This window comes from Salvelinus namaycush, chromosome 29 (assembly GCF_016432855.1).
Source record: "Salvelinus namaycush isolate Seneca chromosome 29, SaNama_1.0, whole genome shotgun sequence".
Taxonomy (NCBI): domain Eukaryota; kingdom Metazoa; phylum Chordata; class Actinopteri; order Salmoniformes; family Salmonidae; genus Salvelinus; species Salvelinus namaycush.
In genome coordinates, this window is record NC_052335.1 from 10,129,138 (window position 1) to 10,154,736 (window position 25,599).

At 45.7% G+C, this 25,599-nt stretch overlaps 1 protein-coding gene across 1 annotated transcript; it reads right to left on the reverse strand.

Annotated features, from left to right (window-relative positions):
- Positions 1–17,025: 17,025 nt before the first annotated feature.
- LOC120024433 (prostaglandin E2 receptor EP2 subtype-like) lies at positions 17,026–21,366 on the reverse strand. Its single transcript, XM_038968670.1, has 2 exons — positions 20,393–21,366; positions 17,026–18,431 (listed from the first exon to the last, which is right to left on the reverse strand). The coding sequence occupies exons 1-2, from the start codon at positions 21,185–21,187 to the stop codon at positions 18,138–18,140; spliced, it is 1,089 nt and encodes a 362-aa protein (XP_038824598.1). The 5' UTR covers positions 21,188–21,366; the 3' UTR covers positions 17,026–18,137.
- Positions 21,367–25,599: the final 4,233 nt, after the last annotated feature.

The following is a 25,599-nucleotide window of genomic DNA, read 5'->3' on the forward strand; positions in this document are numbered from 1 at the left end:
AAGGTGCCTGTAGGACCTGCCTTGTTGATAGTGTTAAAAAGGCATCACTTTATTATAGACAGACTTCTCCCCTTCTTAGCTACTACTGCATCAATATGTTTTGACCATGACAGTTTACAATCTAGGGTTACTCCAAGTTTAGTCATCTCAACTTGCTCAATTTCCACATGATTTATTACAAGATTTAGTTGAGGTTTAGGGTTTAGTGAGTGTTTTTTCCCCCAAATACAATGCATTTAGTTTTATAAATATTTAGGGCTAACTTATTCCTTGTCACCCACTCTGAAACTAACTGCACCTCTTTGTTGAGTGTTGCAGTCATTTCAGTGGCTGTAGTAGCTGACGTGTATAGTGTTGAGTCGTCCGCATACATAGACACTCTGGCTTTACTCAAAGTCAGTTTCATGTCGTTAGCCCTGGATTGTATTTGAGAGGCTCCATTAAAGAACACCCTCGGTGTTCTGTTAGACAAGTAACTCTTCATCCACATTATAGCAGGGGGGTGTAAAGCCAAAACACATAAGTTTTTCCAGCAGCAGACTATGATCGATAATGTCAAAAGCTGCCCTGAAATCTAACAAGACACTCCCCACAATCTTTTTATCATCAATTTCTCTCAGCCAATCATGTACTTACAGTCACTGTGGGGATGACATCATTGATGCACTTATTGATGAAGCAAGTGACTGATGTGGTGTACTCCTCAATTCCATCGGAAGAATCCCGGAACATATTCCAGTCTGTGCTAGCAAAACAGTCCTGTAGCTTAGCATCTGCTTCATCTGACCACTTTTTTATTGACCGAGTCACTGGTGCTTCCTGCATTCGTTTTTGCTTGTAAGCAGGAATCAGGAGGATAGAATTATGGTCAGATTTGCCAAATGGAGGGCGAGGGAGAGCTTTGTATGTGTCTTTGTATGTGCGAGGAGTAAAGGTGGTCTAGAGTTTTTTCCCCTCTGTTTGCACATTTAACATAATGGTAGAAATTAGGTAAAACGGATTTAAGTTTCCCTGCATTAATGTCCCCGGCCACTAGGAGCGCCGCCTCTAGATTAGCGTTTTCCTGTTTGCTTATGGTTGTATACAGCTCATTGAGTGCGGTCTTAGTGCCAGCATCGGTTTGTGGTGGTAAATAGACAGCTACGAAGAATATAGATGAAAACTTTCTTGGTAAATAGTGTGGTCTACAGCTTATCATGAGATCCTCTACCTCGGGCGAGCAAAACCTCGAGACTTTATTAGATATCATGCACCAGATGTTGTTTACATATATACATAGTCCGTCACCCCTTGTCTTACCAGAGTCTACTGTTCTATCCTGCTGATACAGTGTATAACCCGCCAGCTGTATGTTATTCATGTCGTTGTTCAAGCCACGACTCTGTGAAACATAAGATATTACAGTTTTTAATGTCCCGTTGGTAGGATATAGAGTTGAAGTCGGAAGTTTACATACACCTTAGCCAAATACATTTAAACTCAGTTTTTTATGGCGATTTTGGAGCAGTGGCTTCTTCCTTGCTGAGCGGCCTTTCAGGTTAGGGCGATATAGGACTCGTTTTACTGTGTATATTGTCACGCCCTGACCTTAGAGATCCTTTTTATGTATCTATTTTGGTTTGGTCAGGGCGTGAGTTGGGGTCGGCATTCTATGTTTTGTTCTATGTTGTCCTTTTCTATGTGTTTGGCCTGGTATGGTTCCCAATCAGAGGCAGCTGTCAATCGTTGTCTCTGATTGAGAACCATACTTAGGTAGCCTGTTCCCACCTGTGTTTGTGGGTAGTTGTTTCCTGTTTTGTGTTTTTTCACCTTATAGGACTGTTTCGTGTCGTTCACTCTCTTTGTTGTTTTTTGTCATTCAGTGTTCAGTTTATTTGATTAAATTTACGATGAACACTTACCACGCTGCGTGTTGGTCCGATGATTCCTATTCCTCATCATCAGACAAAGAGGAGAGTCGTTACAGATATAGATACTTTTGTACCTGTTTCCTCCAGCATTTTCACACGGTCGTCACAAGCACGGAGTTTGAAGGTAGGCCTTGAAATACATCCACAGTTACACCTAGAATTGACTCAAATGATGTCAATTAGCCTATCAGAAGCTTGTAAAGCCATGACATTTTTGGGATTTTTCAAGCTGTTTAAAGGCACAGTCAACTTAGTGTATGTAAACTTCTGACCCACTGTTATTGTGATACAGTGAGTTATAAGTGAAATAATCTGTCTGTAAACAATTGTTGGAAAAATGACTTGTGTCATGCACAGACTAGATGTCCTAACCGATTTGCCAAAACTATAGTTTGTTAACAAGACATTTGTGGAGTGGTTGAAAAACAAGTTTTAATGACTCCAACCTAAGTGTATGCAAACTTCCGACTTCAACTGTATATATCTTGTGTAAATTCATCCGGTGTATATACATATAGATTGCATTTGGATTACTGTTACAGTGCAATTTGGTATTCGTTCCAACATTTCTTGATACATTTTTTGTTGTTGTATTATTTGTGTACTTGTTTGACATTTTACTGCATTGTTGGGAGCTAGTAACATAAGCATTTTGCTGCACCCGCTATAACATCTGCTAAACTCTGTATGATTTGTCTATGGACAAAGAATGATTGCAATCCACACTTTGGTTTTGATAAACTAACCACAAATTATTAGCAACATTAGCATTGTGCCAACAATTCCTGAAATCGGTAAACAATCACTTATAGTTATGTCGGCTCAGGAATTATGTTCTTACTAGTAGTTGTCTGTTCCTCGTTATTATCATAAGACGTGCAACATTCTGTGAGCTGTCCAATCAAAATGATATGAACATGAATAGTCCCTGTCAATATCACTGCAAAGAAATCTTAGAAATCTTGAAAATAAAGTTCTGAGTTACGTGTTTCGAAATCCTATGTCCTTGTTTATAAAAGTGATACATTTTTATGGGCTGTACACGTACTGTTTGTTAGTGTAAGTGGGCTCCGTGTCCAAATCTATGTTTATCAGTGCAACCAGACTGGTTGTGAGATGACTGTGCATCCTTTCCTTGGAAGTGTACTGTTGAGATGCAGTTTGATATCCTGTTGCACTTGGAGCCATAATTGACTTGTTTTCTTCATTCTGTAGTTCAATAAAGGACCATTTGGAGAGATTCAGTACATGTGGAGCATTAGAGCTAACCCTACAGTAAATAAGATAAATCTCTCCCTAACTTCAATGGTCCAGTGAAATTCACAAACAAACATTTTTCATGATTTTGTTTTAAGCCTTTCCCAAACCATAGACCTAACCTTAACCTCTAAATGTCTAAGTCATTCGGGGAGCGGGATTCTACTAAGCTAACATATGGATTTTTTTTAAAGATCGTCATACCATGGATTTGATTTGGAATTTTAGGACCCCTTTAGGTATCAAAAGCAATTATTTATAGCTCATAAAAAGGCATTGAATAACGAATTTGTAAATGGCAAAAAAGAACTCACAAGGAATAAGGTTTCAAAGTGTCTGTCCTATATCTAGGATATATAAGAAAGCTCAGGAAATATATATATATATATATATATATATATATATATATATATATATATATATATATATATGTACACATATTTGACCCCTTATTTTTGTTGGGACAAAACTACCTCCATACTTCCATTAATTTGTATGGGTTACCTTCAGGGTTACCTCCCGTGACACTTGTGGTAGAGCAAAACTAATACCATCGTGTTCGAGAGTCTCATCTTTCCATCGAGTGGTCATATTAGTTTGTAGGTCAAACAGTTCGGCCGCTACAGTGGTTTTCGTGAGAAGACCGATATTCAGGATGTCTCACAGTGGGACAAACACCGCTGTAGCTTGCCCACCTTCCACCGCAGATGCAGAAGGCCTTATGGCGGCTACACGGTTTACGTGTGTAGATTTACCCGCCTGCATGTTCGTGGGTGGAGAGGTTTTTTTGCCTGCAGCGGAGTCTTTTCGTTGTGTTACACCCAGAGAGGAAGTCTGCCTTGGAGGGAAGATGGCGGAAGTGGTTGATGAGATAGAATTAAGCAGCGCGTCCAGTAAACTTGGTGAAGACCAATGTTCTGAATCTGTCGTGCGAGGGAAAAAAACAAAACGTGCACCCCTTGGGGTCCTGAGGACCGAGTTTGGGAAACCCTGGGCTACACAGTTGTTACAGTACACATTTGATAGACTTCATGTTCCTGTTCAATACTAATGGAAACGCTAATTTTATACAAAGGTTCTTCTGGCCTTGATGACACCAAGAGGTTGGCGCCAAACTTAAGAACAGGGCTACCGCACACAAAGCTATCGTAGACAACCCTGATGCTACGCTCGAAGACAGGAATAAGTACAAAAAGGCCTGCTATAACCTCCGCAGTGTAATCAAATGAGAAAAAGGACAATATAGGAATAATATTACACAGGCTCCGACGCCCGCTGCATGTGGCAGGGGCTACAGTCCATTACGGATTACAAGGGAAGACCCAACCGTGATCTGCCCAATGACGCCTCTACCAGACGAACACAACGCATTTTATGCACTCTTTGACAACAACAACATCGAGCCGGGTGTGAGGGCCGTCACCCACCCAGAGGATTGGGTGATCTCGCTCTCACAACATGGTATTCCAGGGCACGTTCTCAGAGCATGCGCAGAACAGCTGGCAGGCATATTCACTGGCATTTTCAACCTCTCATGGTGGTTGATGGTTGATGGAGTTGCAAGGCATAGAGCAAGGGTGTGCCTGGACGGTGCGTTGGGTGTCATTTGCAGGTAGAAATGTGTTCAACATCCACTGAAGTAGCTAGCAAGTTTACTAGATATCTACATTAGTTGCCTTGGTAACCAAAGAAATAGACTTGCTAGTTAGCTAACCAAACCATCAGTCCTAGCTTGCTATAATGAACATTTAATACAACACTGCAATAATGTTTTCAATTGGACTTTTGCTTTCAAAAGCAGCTCAAACATAGAACATGTAAGAATGAACTATAGCCATTGAATTCTACCTTGCTGATATACCATGCGTTATAGGGAAATAATGCACACTCAAGAGTGCCCTTCAAGCCAATCAAAAACGAGTATTCAACAATGCCATGGTCTAAATTAGATAATGAAGTGGGTGGTTCGAGCCCTGAATGTGGATTTGGCTATTTGGCTGACAGCCGTGGTATATCAGACCTTTTTTCAGATTGGAGTGCAGTTGTGAGGCGCCTTTTGATTTGTACCCACCTCCTAAGGATGAGGAGTCTCTTCGGCTTTGGCTCAAAGCATTGCACTTGAAGAAACCACTAAACCGTGTGTGTGTTCCTGTCACTTCGTGGACAAGAGGCCGATTGAAGAGTATCCTTTCACTGAGAAGTTGTTGGGCTATTTTGCTCCAGTACAGACCAGAAGGCGACGTCTCATCAGGACATCAACAAATACAGGTACAGTAGCTGTTAGCTAGGTGCTGCTCGCTAACTATCGTCACAGATGGGGTGTTCTGAATCAGGCAGAAATTTGCTAGCTTAGCTAACTATTTTAGTAGTAGGTAGCCACTCCTAAGTCCTAACATACTGTAACTAGCTACATACTGTACTCACTTAGCTAGCTAGCTTGGGGGCAGCCCATCTGATACAGTGTGCTAGCTAAATAGCCTAGCTAGTTAGTCCCTACATTATTAGCTATCCAACAACTCCTGTGTGACAATGTCTCCCCCATGCCATGACTATCCCCATCATTGCTGGCATGCCACTGGTGATGCTCATGAAATGTCTAACTAGCTAAATTATTAAATGTTCAAGTGTTTTTTTTAAACCTAACCATGACCAGTAGGCTGTCTGTGTATTTTTGTTTTGTTAAACTTGTTATCTCTCTTATGTTTGCTTGACAGATGAAGACAACTGTGATGATGCAGAGTCTGATCTGAGTGTGCCAATGCCACCGCAGCATAAAGATGCTGATACTCAATGGAGGTTCCAGCACTGACTGATCACAGCTACGTGTCAAGAGAACCAGTCAACAAGCCCACCTGCCACAAACAAACCCAATGTGGTAGTGCAGAGCCATTGACCCATACCATCCTGAAGAATGACACTAGCTCATTGTTGTATACTGGCCTTAGTGTTTTCCTTGACCATGTAACATTTCTTCAGAAATTCTACACAGCTAACTTCAAAATGCATATCACTGATCAAATACTGATAACCTTTATGAAGCTGAAGCTGAATCTTCTCCAGGGTGATCTTCCTGAAGGCTTTGCTGTGTCCCAGAGAGTAGTGAGCAGAATCTTTTCCTACTGGATTGACACAATGGAGGAGCACATGAGGATCTACATTCCATGACTGCCGAGGGAGACAATCCAGAACACAATGCCTCAGTGCTTCAAAGAGAAGTTCCACAACACTACATGCATCATCGACTGCTCTGAAACCACTCATCAGAAAGCACACAATATCGATTCCAGAGGGAGGTCATACAGCCACTATTATTCCAGCAATACTATCAAGTATTTGGTTGTCATTGCTCCATGTGGACTCATTATGTTAATTTCTCCTGCATATGGAGGCAGATGCAGTGACAAGTTCATCACCCAAAACTCTGGCTTCCTGGAATACCTTAGGCCTGGCAATGAAGTAATGGCAGACAGGGGCTTCACCATCTGAGATCTGCTGTATGAGAGGAAGGTAAACCTTACCATACCAGCCTTCACTCAGAAAGGAGGCCAGCTGTCTGATGAGGATGTCACAAGCACGAGAATGATAGCTAATGCGCGTATCCATGTTGAGAGAGTTATCAAACAACACAAGGTGTTCAAAAATCCTCTCCCAGACTGTTCCCATCAACCTGACACACAAAATGGACAAAGTCCTTAGAATCTGTGCAGCACTTGTTGACATGCAGGTTGAGATCATTCATGAGGATGCCGAGTGAGCAGTGAGAATGTTCATACATCTGAAATGTGACTTTATACACTATAATGTGTGTATATATATATATATATATATAGTTTCCTATTTAATCAGAATAATTTTAATGCTCCTACACTTGAAATGTAACTTTGCCTGTTCCTGATAACAACATCCACTAGGTGCCGCTATCACGCCTTCTGAAATGTATTTACAAAACATTTTCTTCAACAACAAAATGTCTAACAGACCAAGAGGGAAGACAACTGTTTATCAAGTGCCACACTGTTTTGTTCATTTGTGCTCGTGAAAACAAAATCCAGAATCAAACTGAAAACACATTTGAAACCTTTAGACATGCCTCCTCGTCCTTCATTTCAAAATGTTAAGTATCAAAGAAAATGTCAACAAGTGGAATTTCATAGTGTTTTTCTTCACGCCATAATTTGCCACGAGCAAGAGGAGTTACGGTATGCTTAAATAAGTTCATAGTGCCATATGAGAAGAAAGAGCTATACAAGGTGCAATAAAAAATATTCATAAATCATAAGCAGTTATCCTTAGGCATTAGATAAACATGTACTGTATGAAAAGAGCTGTACAAGGCAAGACATAAAAAACACCAAGAAGAATTATGCAAATATATTCAGGTAAATGTGCATATATGAAGAGAACTGTACAGTACAACAACAAAAAACACAGAGTTATACTTAGATAAGGTAGAGCTAACAGAGTGAACTTTAGAAGGCACAAAATAAGAACTATTTAAAAACAAAGTATTAGGCCCCGAGCCTAGATACCACACAAAATAACATATTTGGAGCACAGACTTAGTCTGCCTGACTGGATCTCATATAGTGTCCTTGGCAGCATATCTGTGAAATAAAATGTCTTCAGTTTAGGGATAACATCAGCACAGAACTTCACATCAAAAGGCACATCAATAACAACCTGCTCGGATGGAGCCCAGACAGCAGTTTGTGTCTCTCCAGTCCTGTGCAGAACATGCCCATTTGCACCTGCATGTAGTACCCACAGGCTCCATTCGGTTGCAGCTGAGGAACCCCATCCACCAGCTTCACATCGGTGAGTTTGCTAGAGAACAGTTCAGTCAGAGACTCACACTTCTTACTCAGAACAGGACATTTGATTTCTAGAAGTTCTTGAGAGTTTAACACTATCTGGGCTTGCAGAAAGCCATGGCTCCTTGACACTCACTACTGTGCCTCTACTCTCTAGACTAAGCCCACAGCTCTCCATCCATGTGTAGGCCACCTGCTTGTTCTCCTTGCCATATGTGGTTGCTGAGTTCCCATGGAACCTGGGGAAGAGATGCTGCCACACAAAGTTGTCTGGATTTGTTGAGGTGCGCACAGGAACCTTCTTTGCTGAGCTAGCAGTGATCCGAAGTTTACGTCCGTCATACCACGCATAGGAGGCACTCTGTGCTTTAGTGACCTCCTCCAAGCTGGCACATTTACACTCCTCCAGCTTAACATAAATGTCATAAAATGACAATAATTTCTGACACTGCATGTTGATGCCGTGTTCAAAGCCTTAGGCCGCTGCGCCACTCGGGAGCCCTATAACGGACTACGGTTCAAATTGGAGTTAATGACAATGCAATACATAAAAGACTATAAATCACAACTTAAAGCAACCACTAAGACAAACTGTCAACAGACAAACAGAGAACACAGGTATAAATACACAGGGGATAATGGGGCAGATGGGCGACACCTGGAGGGGGGTGGAGACAATCACAAAGACAGGTGAAACAGATCAGGGTGTGACAGTACCCCCCATCTATGGGCGCCACCTGTCATCTCACCTGGACGCATACCTGGTTGACCGGGGTGCTGGCGGTGGAAGTCGGCGATGAGGGCTGGGTCCAGGATTTCTCTAGCGGGAACCCAGCAGCTCTCCCCCGGGCCATAACCCTGCCAGTCAACCAGGTACTGGAAACCCCTGCCTCGTGGTCGAACACTCAGGAAGCGTCTCACCGTGTATGCCGGATGGCCATCGATGACACGGGGAGGAGGGGTGGGCCTGGAAACAGAAGAGAAAGGGCTTTAACACACGGGCTTAATCCTAGACACATGGAAAGTATGGTGAATACGGAGGGTACGGGGTAACAAAAGACAAACAGCAGTGGGGCTAATGACTCTAGAGATGGGGAACGGACCGATGAAACGGGGGGAAAGTTTACGGGACTCCACCTAGAAGGGCAGGTCCCGGGTGGAGAGCCATACCCTCTGCCCGAGCCAATAGCATGGAGCATTGGTCCGATGGCAATCTGCTTGTCGTCTATACCTGGTAGTGGTCTTCAGCAGAGTGGCCCGGCTCTCTTCCAGGTACGGCGACAGTGGGGGATGAACATCTGGGCAGAGGGATTACTGACTTCTTCCTCTTGCTCTGGGAAGAGCGGAGGCTTATATCACACGGAACACTCGAAGGGCGAGAGACCCGTGGCAGAGCAAGGGAGGGTATTGCGAGCGTACTCAACCCATACCAGTTGTTGACTCCAGGTGGTAGGGTTGGCGAAGACTAGGCAGCGTCTCTCGTCTCCAAGTCCTGGTTGGCTCGCTCCGACTGGCCGTTGGACTGGGGGTGGAATCCAGAGGACAGGCTGGCCGACGACCCAATGAGCGTGCAGAACGCCTTCCAGAACCGGGACGAGAACTGCGCATCCAGGTCGGAGACCATGTCCACCGGGAGTCTGTGGATCCAGCAGATGTGCTGCACCATAAGCTGGGCCGTCACCTTGGCCGAGGGAAGTTTGGGGAGAGGAATGAAGTGGGTGGCTTTGGAAAACCGGTCGACCACAGTCAGGATTGCCATCAGACAGGGGGTGACCCGTGACGAAATCCAAAGATATATGTGACCACAGACGATGAGGGACAGGCAGTGGTTGGAGAAGACCAGCCGGAGCTTGCCGAGGAGTATTGTTCTGTGCGCAGACCAACAAACGCGGCAAGATCCGGAACCATAGTAGGCCACCAAAAGCGTTGTCGCACTAAAGCCAGGGTCCGACGAGAGCCCGGGTGACAGGCAAGCCTTGGGAAATGGGCCCACTCCAGGACCGCGAAGCGGACAGCGTCAGGCACAAACATCCGGTTATCTGGGCACCCCAAGGGTTCGGCTGGGACCGCTGCGCCTCCCGGACCTGTTTCCCTATAACCCAACTGAGTGCCGTCGCCAGACACGAGGTGGGAAGGATGGTCTCAGGCTCCGGGGTGGTAACCGTGGGGTTATAGTGGTGAGACAGGGCATCCGGATTGACATTCTTGGACCCCGGCCGGTAGGAGAGGGAAAGTTGAACCGGGTAAACAGCAGGGCCCATCTCGCTTGCCTGGAGTTGAGGCGCTTGGTGGTTCGGAGATACTCCAGGTTTTTGTGGTCGGTCCACACAATGACTCCAACGCCATCTTCACCGCGTGAAGCTCCCGATTCCCCACATCGTAGTTCCTCTCCGTGGCTTTGAGGTGGTGGGAGAAGAAGGCGCAGGGGTGCAGCTTAACCTCACTAGGGTATGTGGGACGGTAGCGTCCCACCTCGTCCAAAGCCAGTGAAACTGCAGGGCGCCAAATTCAAAACAACAGAAATCTCATAATTAAAATTCCTCAGACATACAAGTATTTTACACCATTTTAAAGATACACTTGTTGTAAATCCAGCCACAGTGTCCGATTTCAAAAAGCCTTTATGATGAAAGTACACCAAACGATTATGTTAGATCAGAGCCAAGTCACAGAAAAACACAGCCATTTTTCCAGCCAAAGAAAGGAGTCACAAAAAGCAGAAATAGAGATAAAATGAATCACTAACCTTTGATGATCTTCATCAGATGACACTCATGGGACTTCATGTTACACAATATATGTATGTTTTGTTCGGTAAAGTTCATATTTATATCCAAAGATCTCAGTTTGCATTGGCGCGTTATGTTCAGTAGTTCCAAAACATCCGGTGATTTTGCAGAGAGCCACCTCAATTTACAGAAATACTCATAATAAACATTGCTAAAAGATACTGCTGTTATGCATGGAATTTTAGATCCACTTCTCCTTAATGCAACCGCTGTGTCAGATTTCAAAAAAACTTTACGGAAAAAGTACAGCATGCAATTATCTGAGTACAGCGCTCAGAGACCAAAACAACCCAAACAGATATCCGCCATGTTGTGTAGTCAACAGATGTCAGAAATAGAATTATAAATATTCACTTACCTTCGATGATCTTCATCAGAATGCACTACCAGGAATCCCAGTTCCACAATAAATGTTTGTTTCGTTCGATAATGTCCATCATTTATGTCCAAATACCTCCTTTTTGTTCGCGCGTTTAGCCCAGTAATCAAAATTCATGAGGCGCGATCACTAGGTGCAGACAAAGTCAAAAGGTTCTGTTACAGTCCGTAGAAACAGGTCAAGCGATGTATAGAATCAATCTTTAGGATGTTTTTAACATAAATCTTCAATAATGTTCCAACCGGAGAATTCCTTTGTCTGTAGAATTGCAATGGAACGCAAGCTAACTATCACGCATGGTCAGCTCATGCCCCTGGCAGACCTCTGACTCAATCCCTTCTCATTCGCCCCCACTTCACAGTAGAAGCCTCAAACAAGGTTCTAAAGACTGGTGACATCTAGTGGAAGCCTTAGGAAGTGCAATATGACCCCATAGACACTGTGTATTCAATAGGCCATGAGTTGAAAAACTACAAACCTCAGATTTCCCACTTCCTGGTTGGATTTTTTCACAGGTTTTTGCCTGCCATGTGAGTTCTGTTATACTCACAGACATCATTCAAACAGTTTTAGAAACTTCAGAGTGTTTTCTATCCAAAATGCTGCCCCCTACCCTAGTGAAGTTAAGGTCCAGGGTAGAACGTTGGGAAAGGACAGCCCCTTCTCCGACATCCTAAGCATCGGCCTCCACCACAAACTGATGGGAAGGGTCAGGATGAACCAGGATAGGAGCAGTGGTGTAGCAGTGTTTAAGGTCCCGGAACGCCCAGTCAGTGGCAGATGACCACGTGAACGGAATCTTGGTAGAGGTGAGTGCAGACAGGGGGAGGCCAGGGTGCTGTAACCCCAGATAAAGTGGCGATAAAAGTTGGCGAAACCCCAGGAAGCATTGCAGCTGCACCCTGGACATAGGGCCAATCCACCACCGCTCTCACCTTCTAGGGATCTATCTGGACACTCCCAGCAGAGATGATGTAGCTCAGAAAAAGAATGGTGGAGCAATAGAACTCGCACTTTTCTGCCTTAACAAACAACTGGTTCTCCAGAAGGCGCTGGAGTCCCCAATGTAGAAGGCGCTGGAGAACCTTTCGGACATGGAGCACGTGTTCTTGGGGGGAGTGGGAGAAGACGAGGATGTCATCAATGTAGACAAAGACGAACCGGTTCAGCATGTCACGGAAAACATCATTCACCAGAGCCTGGAACATTGCAGGGGCGTTGGTGAGACCAAAAGGCCTGACCAGGTATTCGTAGTGGCCGCTAGCCGTGTTGAAGGCGGTCTTCCACTCGTCCCTCTCTCGTATCCGCACGAGGTGGTAGGCGTTTTGTAGATCCAGCATGGATAAAACAGTGACCCCCTGGAGCGGCTTGCAGGCCGGGGAAAAGAGTGGTAGCGGATAATGGTTCTTCACAGTAATGTCATTGAGTCCCCGGTAGTCAATGCATGGGTGCAGGGTCTTGTCCTTTTTCTCCACGAAGAAGAAACCTGTGCCAGCGGGAGAGGAAGAGCGACGGATATATCCTGTAGCTTGGGAGTCCCCAATGTAGGTCTCCATAGCCTTGGTCTCTTGTCCCGACAGAGAGTACAGACATCCCCGGGGCAGCTTGGTGCTAGGGAGAAGGTCAATCCCGCAGTCATAGGGGCAGTGCGTCGGAAGGGAAGTGGCCCGGGACTTGCTGAACACCTCCCGGAGGTCCTGGTACACCACGGGAATGGCGGAGAGGTCCGGAGCAACTTACGAGCCCCCAGGAAGATGTCCTGGGGCAGACTTCAGACAATGGGCGTGGCAGAACGGACTCCAGCCCATGATAGCACCCGTAGACCAGTTGATGAGGGGAATGTGTCGCTGGAGTCAGGAGAATGGTCTCGCTGTGATTCCCTGATACACATAGGTTGATGGGATTGCTGTTATGGGTGACCTGACCAATAGAGCGCCCGTCCAGCGCTCTAACATCCATGGGAATGGAGAGGTGCTGAGTGGGGATGTTCAGTTCGGAAGCCAGTGTGGTGTCCAAAAAGCTCTCATCAGCCCCAGAGTCAATGAGGACCCGGAAAGATTTGTACTGGTTTCCCCACAGCAGAATGACATGAAAAGGGGTGCAGAAAATTTCTCCATATGGCCCACCAGAGTACTCGCTCCTACTGGTGAGCCTGGTCTTTTACCGTGCAAGAGGACACAAAATTACCATAATTCCCGCTGTACAGACAGTTAGTTCCTTGTGTTGATCCTGTGTTGCCGTTCCGCTGGCAATAGCCAAGATCTGGCTAGTTGCATAGTCTCGGGAAACATTGCTTCGGCCGTCTTCGGTGACTCTCGAGGAAGGTTGGGTAACCTTGGGTGCTCTCGGCAACGGGACCGTCGGGGATTTCCGGGATGACTCGGAGGTGAGGTGGAAGTCCCTGGACGTGCGAGCGAAATCGAATTTCCTCTCCATCCGTCGTTCCCACAATCGCCCATCGATGCAGATGGTCAAAGCGATGAGGGAGTCAAGATCCGTGGGTAAATCCTGAGCAGCAAGCTCGCCCTTAACCTCCTTCGAGACGCCGTGCAGGAACATGTCGAACAGTGCTTCCTGGTTCCACGCACTCTCCGCTGCCAACATGCGGAAATCTGGATTAGCTTCCAGGCAGCTTCTCTCCCGGAGAATGGTGCATCAAAAACCTTCCTCACCTCTCCCATGAACCCCTCCAAACTCATGCACATGGCCGGCTGTTGTTCTCATATGGCGGTGGCCCAGGTGAGAGCCTTCCCAGACATCAGCGTGATGAGGTAGGCTATCTTGGAGTGATCTGAGGGAAGGGAGGAAGGATTAAAATACGCCCGACAGGTGCTCTCCATTAAAGCATTCCGGGGAAGGTAAACGAGGCTCCCAGGAAGGTGGAGTGGCCGGTGGGGCGGCGCTGCTAACCGCCAAGTTTTAGGGACGGTACAGGTTGGCAAACAGGCTCAGGGTCAGTGGCAGGCAGAGTGGTCAGGCAGGCGGGCTCAGAGTCAGGACAGGCAAGGGTCAAAACCAGGAGGGCGAGAAAAAGAGAGACTGGGAAAAGCAGGAGCTAAGACACAAAAACACTGGTTGACTTGACAAATAAGACGAACTGGCAACAGACAAACAGAGAACACAGGTATAAATACACAGGGGATAATGGGGAAGATGGGCGACACCTGGAGGGGGGTGGAGACAATCACAAAGACAGGTGAAACAGATCAGGGTGTGACATACTGCAAACATTCAATAAAATACATACACATTATATTTGGTTCTCCAATCAACAGTCAGTTTAAGATTAGCCGACTTGTGATTGTCATTGACCTTCATAAATACTGTCACGGCTGTCTTCCTCTTCTTCCTCTGAAGAGGTGTAGCAAGGATCAGACCAATACGCAGCGTGGTAGGTGTCCATGTTTTAATATAGAAAACTGAACATGAACACAAATACAAAAAACAATAAACGTGAACAAACCGAAACAGTCCCGTGTGGCACAAACACTGACACAGGAAACAATCACCCACAAACTACCTAATGACTATGGCTGCCTAAATATGGTTCCCAATCAGAGACAACGATAGACAGCTATCTCTAATTGAGAACCCATCTAGGCAACCATAGACATACATACACCTAGACTAGACACTGCCCCATAAACATACAAAAAACCCTAGACAATACAAAACACACACATCCCCCATGTCACACCCTGACCTAACTAAATAATAAAGAAAACAAAGATAACTAAGGCCAGGGCGTGACAGTACCCCCCCCCCCCCCCCAAAGGTGCGGCCGCAAAACCTGACATAGAAGGGGAGGGTCCGGGTGGGCCTTCTTATGGCGGCGGCTCGGGTGCGGGACGTGGACCCCACTCCACCATAGTCAATACCTGCTTTGGTGGCGCCTCTGGAGCGAGGACCCTTACAGCGAGTCCCGGACTGAAGACCATCCTAGAGGGCGCCACTGGACGGAGGGGCAGCTCCGGACTGAGGGGCAGCTCCGGACTGAGGGGCAGCTCCGGACTGACTGACGACTCTGGCAGGTCCTGGCTGACTGACGACTCTGGCAGGTCCTGGCTGACTGACGACTCTGGCAGGTCCTGGCTGACTGACAACTCTGGCAGGTCCTGGCTGACTGACGACTCTGGCAGGTCCTGGCTGACTGACGACTCTGGCAGGTCCTGGCTGACTGACGACTCTGGCAGGTCCTGGCTGACTGGCGGCTCTGGCAGGTCCTGGCTGACTGGCGGCTCTGGCAGGTCCTGGCTGACTGGCGGCTCTGGCAGGTCCTGGCTGACTGGCGGCTCTGGCAGGTCCTGGCTGACTGGCGGCTCTGGCAGGTCCTGGCTGACTGACGACTCTGGCAGGTCCTGGCTGACTGGCGGCTCTGGCAGCTCCTGGCTGACTGGCGACTCTGGCAGGTCCTGGCTGACTGACGACTCTGGCAGGTCCTGACTGGCGGGCGGCTCTGGCAGCTCCTGGCTGACTGGCGGCTCTGGCAGGTCCTGACTGGCGGGCGGCACTGGCGGCTTCTGACTGGCGGGCGGCTCTGGCGGCTCCTGACTGACGGACGGCTCTGGCGGCTCCTGACTGACGTACGGCTCTAGCGGCTCAGGACAGACGGGCGGCTTTGACGGCTCAGGACAGACGGGCGGCTCAGACGGCGCTGGGCAGACGGGCAGCGCAGGCGGCGCTGGGCAGACGGACAGCTTAGATGGCGCTTGGCAGACGGGCAGCGCAGGCGGCGCTGGGCAGACGGGTAGCTCAGACGGCGCTGGGCAAACGGACAGCGCAGACGGCGCTGGGCAGACGGCAGACTCTGGCCGGCTGAGGCGCACAGTAGGCCTGGTGCGTGGTGCCGGAACTGGTGGTACCGGGCTAAGGACACGCACCTCAAGGCTAGTGCGGGGAGCAGCAACAGGGCGCACAGGGCTCTGGAGACGCACAGGAAACCAGATGCGTTGAGCCGGCTTCATGGCACCTGGCTCGATGCCCAACCTAGCCCGGCCGACACGAGGAGCTGGAATGTATCGCACCGGGCTAAGCACGCGTACTGGGGACACCGTGCGCTCCACCGCATAACACGGTGCCTAACCAGTACGACGTCCTCTCACTCCACGGTAAGCACGGGTAGTTGGCTCAGGTCTCCTACCTGGCTTAGCCACACTCCCCGTGTGCCTCCCCAATAAATTTTTGGGGCTGACTCTCGGGCTTCCAACCGCGTCGCCGTGCTGCCTCCTCATACCAGCGCCTCTCTGCCTTCGCTGCCTCCAACTCTGCCCTGGGACGGCGATATTCCCCTGGCTGAGTCCAGGGTCCCTTGCCATCCAGAATCTCCTCCCAAGTCCATGAATCCTGTGTTCGCTGCTGCTGCTGCTGCCGCTGCTGCCCGTTACCACGCTGCTTGGTCCTTTTGTGGTGGGTGATTCTGTCACGATCGTCGTATTGTGAAAGAGAGGAGGACCAAGGCGCAGCGTGATAGCAATACATCTTCTCTTTAATGAAGATGAAAACGAAACGAACACTATACAAACTAAACAAAACAACAAACAGACGAACGTGAAGCTATACCAACAAATAGTGCTGACACTAAACACTACACATAGACAATCACCCACAAACTACCTAATGACTATGGCTGCCTAAATATGGTTCCCAATCAGAGACAACGATAGACAGCTGTCTCTAATTGAGAACCGATCTAGGCAACCATAGACATACATACACCTAGACTAGACACTGCCCCATAAACATACAAAAAACCTTAGACAATACAAAACACATACATCCCCCATGTCACACCCTGACCTAACTAAATAATAAAGAAAACAAAGATAACTAAGGCCAGGGCGTGACAAATACAGTAAATACTCGACCCATTCATCCAGAAGGAGTTTGGTCAAATTTTAATTTCAGTCCTATAAAGTGCTGATAATATAGCTTTTTTAATATATCAATGATATAAATAGACACATAATGAATTCTTAAAATTCTAAGTCATATTCCAAATGCATATTGTGTGGGTATAACCTATCAGTGCCACAGCCAGCATTTCGCTACATTTGCTAAACACGTGTATGTGACCAACAAAATTTGATTTGATTTGACCTCAAAGTCTGATCTCTTCCTAGATCTATTCCAATCTCCTGTCATGGAAGTCAGTAAGTGAATGTCCCCTATGTTACTGAAGACACTGCACTTCAGTGTCCGAGTGTCCTTTCAACCAGTCAGTGGATGTCTGACAAATCACTTCCTGTGACCTCTTGGGCTCCTGCTGATGTCAGAGGGTTATTATCTTAATCCTTCAAGAGTGGGTCATTGGCCCCCTAGTCCAATATGCCTGACACTATGGGTTTGTTTGAGTGGTAGGGGGCGAAAGCAACCCACTGTAGACCAAAGTCGAGGAGTGAAGTCGGGGGAGGTGTATCTGCGACAGCCAAAATTCGGACACTGTAGTTTCCAACAGCAAAGCTCAGATCAACATGGCAGTGTCAACATACATGTAGCTGCTATTGTTTATAAAAGTTTGTCTGTATAAATATCAAAATACACTTTTCTGTACCCCCATATCACACACTCACAAACTGGAAACATAACTTGTGTACAATTCATTGGTTCTTGAGAGATCTCAAATATCACTTTTAATTTGTATCCCCTGTAACTTTAGAATCGTGCAAAGTTGATTCCTGTTTCAGTCATGTATTTGACCACATGCGCGTGGGTCATTTAAAAAAAAAAGAATGATTGGTTGACCAATAGTGCCTCGCACAATGCAGGTAATGGCTGCATGGTGCAGTTGATGAGAAGTAACTGCAGCGACTTGAAGACGACTTCATCAAGAACTGCATGACATTTGATCACATGATTTTTGTAAAGTTCATGCTGTCGACGTGTAGTTGCAAGTCGGACCATTTTTATAACCATAATGCAACACACTTTGAAAGACGGTGACCAATGATGGTCAACGACTTGACGAAAGTGATTCGCTCCAACGGGCCGGGCCCTATGTCTTGTCCACTCCCTCCACTTCATCGTTCTGGAGCTCGATAAGTGGGCTTGGCAGAGGGAGTTTGGGCCCAACTGGGAGAGACTTTTCCTGGGGGAATGTGGGGGCCTCAGGGGGCCTCTGGGCCTTACTCAGTGTCAGCTTTCTCCAGAGAAAGCGCAGCACTGATGGCCTGAGGATGATGAAGACCCAAGCGTTGATGATGGAGTTGAAGGACAGCAGGCGAAGCGCAGCGAGATCGGTGGCATGGCTCTCCTTTGACCTGCCTGTAAAGTTGACATACACACGGAGCTATATGGGGGAAAAGAGAAAAGGCATCACAGTCGGTTATTCAGAATTTCAAAATCAACAAAACCATATAATGGTCATCAATTAAGACAGACCAAATGTTTCATTGTTATTGATTACAAGCCAGGTAGTCTTGGTAGTAGTAAGTAGGCTTAGGCTATAACAGGTGCAAGAAAACTACAGTAAGTAGGACGCAGCGGTCTAAGGCACTGCATCTCAGTGCTTGATGCATCACTACAGACACCCTGGTTCGAATCCAGGCTGTATCACAACCGGCTGTGATTGGGAGTCCCAAAGGACGGTGCACGATTGGCCCAGCGTCGTTCGGGTTTGGCCGGCGTAGGCCATCATTGTAAATAAGAATTTGTTCTTAACTGACTTGCCTAGTTAAATAAAAAATGTAAAAAGGGCATGTCAGTGGCGGTCTTACCATAAGGCAGAAAAGTAAATTGCTTCAGGCCTCACATCACCAAGGCACCTCATGAGCTGGGCATCATTTTTAGAACCAGCCTTAAGCTTCAAAGTTAAGATTGAAATGGGAACGGAGGCGGGTTTTGCCTGGCTACTGTGCCCAGCAGTGGCGGTCGGTGCCATATAAGATAAGGTTTTCAAGGTTTTTAAAGATTTTTTATTTTCATGAGCATGACCTTATTTCTATTACAGCATATTGGATGACTGTCATTCATATTCCATTCACCCAGTTAAATGTAACAGCAATAGGTTTAGACTTCGACATGATACTCAAATTTTACCTATACCCTAGCCAATGAATGAAAGTCTACAACGTAGTGCACACAGATCGATAGAAAAAAATTGAGGTGACAGACAGTGACACATAGACAGACAGTGACACATTCAATATCACCTTGCACACTCTTGCCTGCATCTAGCTGATATAGGGTGTAATCATTAGTCCAACAGTTGCAAACGGGAGTTTCCCTTCACTTGTGGACTTCAATGCACAACACATCAGCTGTATATGACCAGGCGAAAAAACCTTTCCAAGCAAAACCATATCATAACCACTACACACAGCCTACATTGTTGTCACCATATTAACTAAAGTAATGTCATAGTCAACATAGCTAATAGAACTAACGCTTTAGTAAACCCGCTACAATCATGCAGTAACCTTACAGTGTCAATAAGCAGTTTAGCACTTACACCGGCGGGCCCAGACGGCAATAAATTAGTAAAACCAAAAGCTTACCTTGACTTGGAAGAGTTCCAGTGTTGTGTTGGATAGTCATAGCCAGCTAGCTAACATAGCATCCCTATGTTTGAGTAGGCTAAACTAGTGAAACTGAAAGTATTTGTAATTTGTTCAAAACTGGTTAACTGTTGTCTTTCTCTCTCTTTGAGTCAACTACTCACCACATTTGATGCACTGCAGTGCTCGCTAGCTGTAGCTTATGCTTTCAGTACTAGAGTAATTCTCTGATCCTTTGATTGGGTGGACAACATGTCAGTTCATGCTACAAGAGCTCTGATAGGTTGGAGGACGTCCTCCGGAAGTTGTTATAATTACTGTGTAAGGCTATGGAAAGGGGTGAGAAGAACCATGAGCCTCCTTGGTTTCATAATTCATAATAGATCAATATACATATATTTCATATCAATATTAAAATCCATTTTTTTCTCATAATAGTAGAAACAAATGTTATTAATTACCCAAGGACTGGTTCATAATAATTACTATTTCACCCTGGCAGAGTTCCCATGCATTGTTTCATGTGATGTGATTGCAAATGTGACTTTCATTTAAATTAAGCTGCAGCAATGAGGTGCATTCAGATCGGGGCCTGAGACTGGTCTCTGCCTGGGTATGATGGCTTATTTCTAGATGTAGCAGAAGCAGAAGTGGTGATGTCGAAGACCACAAGAAAAACCACCACTGCACATTCGACTGTCTCAATATTTTCAACACTTAGACCAGCTTTATCGAAACGAATGATCTTACTTACCACTAAAGGAAACGAACAGATGACGAAAGCCACTGTTATGAAAACCAGTAGCAGAAGATGCTCCACTTCCTCAGTCATTGCAAAGGATTTTTGGTAGAACCGTATCTGTCGCGTAATTCCCCCACGGTGTGCTTTGCACATCCGATACATTATAATCAAATGGTAGACGACAGATAAGTTACTAACTACTGTCGTCGAAATCATGATAAGAGCTAATGACGCATACACACCGACGTATACTTTGTGTTGGGTCACGTTTGGGTTCATGTCAAAGAAGCACCAAGTCCCCGGGCAATATTGGACGTATTCTCCAAAGCCCATAAAAGGTGCTAGGCAGAAGAAGATGCAGACCAGATAGATGAGTGGAATGGTGATGTATCCGCAGCGCTTTGTCAAGTGCCGCTCGTAAAAATACGGCTGTCCAAAGGAGAGGTAGCGCTCCAAAGCCATGGCGCACAGAAGGGCCAAAGTGGCGAGGCTGAAAAAAGTCATGCTGAAACCAAAGTAGGCGCATACTGCTCTGTTTTTACTCATATCTACCAAGGTCCTGTTTTGTGTATAAGAGGCTAGTACAAGAGGACTGATGGATAAGGAACCTAGTAGATCTGTAGTCACCAGCGCAGTCACCAGCACCTGGAACAATGATGGAATTTGCCGCCGGCGCCGCATCTCCAAAAGGACCAAGGCGATTAAATTACCTAGTACCTCCGCAGAGAAGATTGCCGCGGAGATGTGGGGATTCCCGGACGAGACAGTGACTCTGTCATGGCAGGTTATATTATCATTGTATTCCATAACAACTGGTCGTAGCCTACTCCCCTAATCTTGAACTGACAAATGTCCCTTTTGCTCACATCAGTGCAAACAAAAGAGGAATTAAGTCCGCATCCAACTCTTTGACTGCCATGAGAAATGAGGCTCATGCTGGCTCCTCTGGTGTCAACAAAAACTGATGTTAATCTTTCCGGCACAACCCAGTCACCCACCCACTCACACACAACCATGTCTGTTATGGTGCTGAGAGTGCAGTACTGTCACACACTGTCAGCCCACTCAGAATGGAGAGGGCGCCCCCTGCATTTAATTTGTTTAGGCTTTTTGTTACATTTTATTTGTTTAAATATTTTTTTGTAGGCCTGTACTGATAAATGCCACTTTTGTAGGCCTATGCAGCCTTCGTTTGTATAGGCCTACAAGTCAATAGCGGTGGCTGGTGGCAGGGTAGTAATGGCTGGAAACGAATTTCTGGGCGTGTATATCAAACACATCCTACAAATGGTTTCCATGTGTTAGATACCATTCCATTCTAGCCATTACGATGAGCAGTCCTCCCCAAACCAGCCTCCTCTTCTTTCGGGATGGGTTTTTTTATGAAGAAGATGCTGAATAAAGATAAAGTATAAAGATAATGTAGAAGACAAGGCATGCACACATGACTGTAAGTCACTTTGAAAAGAGTATCTGCTAAATGGCAAATGTTGTTATTAATATATTATAGATAACAGCAATCTGACAGAGGTTTCACATGTATGGAATGAATCACAGTTATCCCATCTCACTGTCCCTAAGGTAAGACTGTCAACCACAGACAATATATCAGTTCTATATCTATGCTGGCAAATGTCAACCATCCCATACAAACCAATAGCTCTGGGGCTGTATGTATCAAGCATCAAAGTGCTGATCTAGGATCAGTTCCCGCCCCATGTCCATGTAATCTTATTCATTATCATCTAAAAAGCTAAACTGATCCTAAATCAGTACTTCTACTCTGAAACCATTTATGAAAACTGGTCCAAATAGTAAAACATATATCAGAGGCCTGTATTTCAGATTACATTTCTGGTGTATGATGTGTCCTAAGAGCAGAATTCAGCTCAGCTGTTGACTGCTGTGAACTTTCTCCACTAGATGGCGATCTTAGCCTCGTTATTGTCAACTCCAAAATGCTTATGGCTATTCAGCTTTAGCTTACTCAAGACAGTAAAGACTAATAGAGATACATAACAACGGAGACAAGAAAGGTTCTACTTCATTGGATATTGCTATGGCCTACAATATGCACTCGTAGTGCTATAGGGTTATGCGTATTTTGTGTGTGATGATATCACTGTGGATTAAAGCTTGAAGCCCCTTTTTTTGACCACTAGTTCTGTCATGTCATGGTCATGAAAGTTGATGTAACATGCTACTGCACATTCATCCCTCTGTTGATATGTTGAACGAATGGGACATCTGACTAAGACCACGAGTCTGGAAGGCAAAGAGACATTCCAACAAATATGGTAACGCACACTAAGTGCTTTCTCACTCATCCAGAAACAGAAGCCACATAATTCACAGCAATTAAAGAACCACAGTGGCCTGGGAGAGAATGAGGGAGAGAGGGGAGGGAGGATGGGATAGAGGGAGGGAGAGAGGCGACAGAGTCTCTCTCTCTCTCTTCCTCTCTTGCCGTTTCCCAGTTCTACTCATTTCTGTAGTTTAAAGCGAATGTCCTGCAATTCTACCCATTTTGCCATTGGGTGGAGAGACATTTTTGCAGCTTTAAAGCAAATTTCCCGCAATTCTACTCATTTACCATGACTTATGCCATGTTAATGATATCTGAGTGAGAGTGAATAACAAAATCAATGGGGGCCCCCTGGAGGTCAGGACCCCTGGTTTCTCTGTGTGCTCCAAATCTCCATATCACTGTCCGTTAGCATAGAAGGTCCTTGAATTGGTGATGGAAATGGGCACGTCATGGCATTGCCTTTGAAACATTTTCTTGAAAAAATGGTGTTTGACTAGGCACAATGCTATTTTACAGTAAACAAATTGACAACAGACTTTCAGCACACTTATAGGGAAGGACATTCAACAAGCACAGCACTTACACAAAATAAAAAGATTGTAGGAGCTGTTTTGTTAGACTTCAGTGCAGCTTTTTACATTATCGATCATAGTCTGCTGATGGAAAAACGTATGTGTTATGGCTTTACACCCCCTGTTATACTGTGGATAAAGAGTTACCTGTCTCAGAACACAGAGGGTGTTCTTTCATGGAAGCCTCTCCACTATAATCCAGGTAGAATCGTGAATTCCCCAGGGCAGCTCTCTAGGCCCCTTACTTTTTAAAATCTTTACTAATGACATGCCACTGACTCTGAATAAAGCCTGTGTGTCTATGGGGCGGCAGGGTAGCCTAGTGGTTAGAGCGTTGGACTAGTAACCGAAAGGTTGCAAGATCGAATTCCTGAGCTGACAAGGTAAAAAATGTGTTGTTCTGCCCCTGAACAAGGCAGTTAACCCACTGTTCCTAGGCCGTCATTGAAAATAAGAATTTGTTGTTAACTGACCTGCCTAGTTAAATAAAGGTAAAAAAAAAAAAATGTTAAATGTGTATTGATGACTCAACACTATACGTGTCAGCTACTACCTTGAGTGAAATCACTGCAACACTTAACAAAGAGCTGCAGTTAGTTTCAGAATGGGTGACAAGGAATAAGTTAGTCCTAAATATTTCAAAAACGAAGTGTTGTATTTGGGACAAATCATTCACTAAACCCTAAATCTTGTATTAAATTATGTGGAAATTGAGCAAGTTGAGGTGACTAAACTGCTTGGAGTAACCCTGGATTCTAAACTTTCATGGTCAAAACATGTTGATACAACAGTAGATAAGATGGGGAGAAGTCTGTCCATAATAAAGCGCTGCTCTGCCTTTTTAACAACACTATCAACAAGGCAGGTCCTACCGGCTCTAGTTTTGTCGCACCTGGACTACTGTTCAGTCGTGTGGTCAGGTGCCACAAAGAGGGATCTTGGAAAATAAATGTACACGGAGAGCTAACATAAATAATATGCATGTAAATCTCACATGGCTCAAAGTGGAGGAGAGATTGATTTCATCACCTCTTGTTTTGACTAGAAGTGTTGACATGCTGAATGCACCGAGGTGTCTGTTTAAACTACTAGCACACAGCTCGGACACCCATGCATAACCCACAACACATGCCACCAGAGGTCTCTTCACAATCCTAAAGACACTACATAGAGCCATGTCTACATGGAACTTTTCCACTTCATGTAACTGATGCAAGCAGTAGAAACAGATTTAAAAAACAGATAAAAATACATTGCATGCAACAGCGAGGACTGTGAAGAGACACACACAAAGGCACAGACACACATACACATGATAAGACACGCCCTCTACACACATGGATATTGTATTGTAAATATATGATAGTGGAGTAGTGGCCTGAGGGAACACACTAAATGTATTGGGTAGTGTTACTAAATTTAATGTCAAGTAATAGTTTAAATAACTGCCTTAATGTTGCTGGACCACAGTAATAAATATAAAAATACAAATGGGATTCCTACCCACCCACACACGCACGCACGCACGCACGCACGCACGCACGCACGCACGCACGCACGCACGCACGCACGCACGCACGCTCGCTCGCACACACACACACACACACACACACACACCCACTGTGGCCTCAGACACTCTCTCCCTCTCTCTTCTCCTCTTGCATTTATGCAAACACACATGTTGTGGAAGAGAGGTCTTAGGTGACCAGGTTTTAGGTTTTAAATGGGGGGTGTTGGTTTACCTGTCAGTGTTACTGGGGACAACTGAGTGGGAACACAATCTGTCCCTAAGCTAGACTATTATTTAACCCAAGATGCCCTGGTTCACCCTCCTCCGAAGTCATAGTTCATGCGGACTCAATCAAACAGTGTGTGCGTGTGTGTGCGTGCGTGTGCGTGTGTGTGCGTCTGTATGCGTGTGTGTGTGCGTGGACAAGAGGCATGTTGTTCCATTGAAATAATTACATGTGGTTATGTAGTTGAGCTGTGCTACAATAAGTAGGGAAGAGAAAAGCCCACAAACCTGCTCTCTGAATGGGAAACTAGGGCTTTTCCTGTCCAAAATGACTGGTATTTACATATTTTGTCCCAAATATGCTTCCAGTTTCAGTATTAGTAGGCTTCAATCTCTTTACATGACAATGCTGTATATAAGACTATGTTGAGCTTTACTAGTGTATGAAAATGGATTTGACTCTAGGCGAGAGAAAACAGCATTTTTGGGGGGGGCAATCTGAAAGCAGAACTTTCGTACGTAAGAGAATATTTGGGTTGTCTGTACGTCTATCCATCCATTGCATGCTCCCCTCTGCTATCTCCCTACACCAAAATAGATATAC

What these genes read in the sequence shown, in the direction of transcription:
- LOC120024433 (XM_038968670.1), bottom strand. Translation starts at nt 21,187, where the DNA reads ATGGAATACAATGATAATATAACCTGCCATGACAGAGTCACTGTCTCG. An exon ending in TCTGTTCGTTTCCTTTAGTG is followed by an intron (nt 18,432 to 20,392) that starts GTAAGTAAGATC and finishes TCCCCCATATAG; the next exon opens with CTCCGTGTGTATGTCAACTT.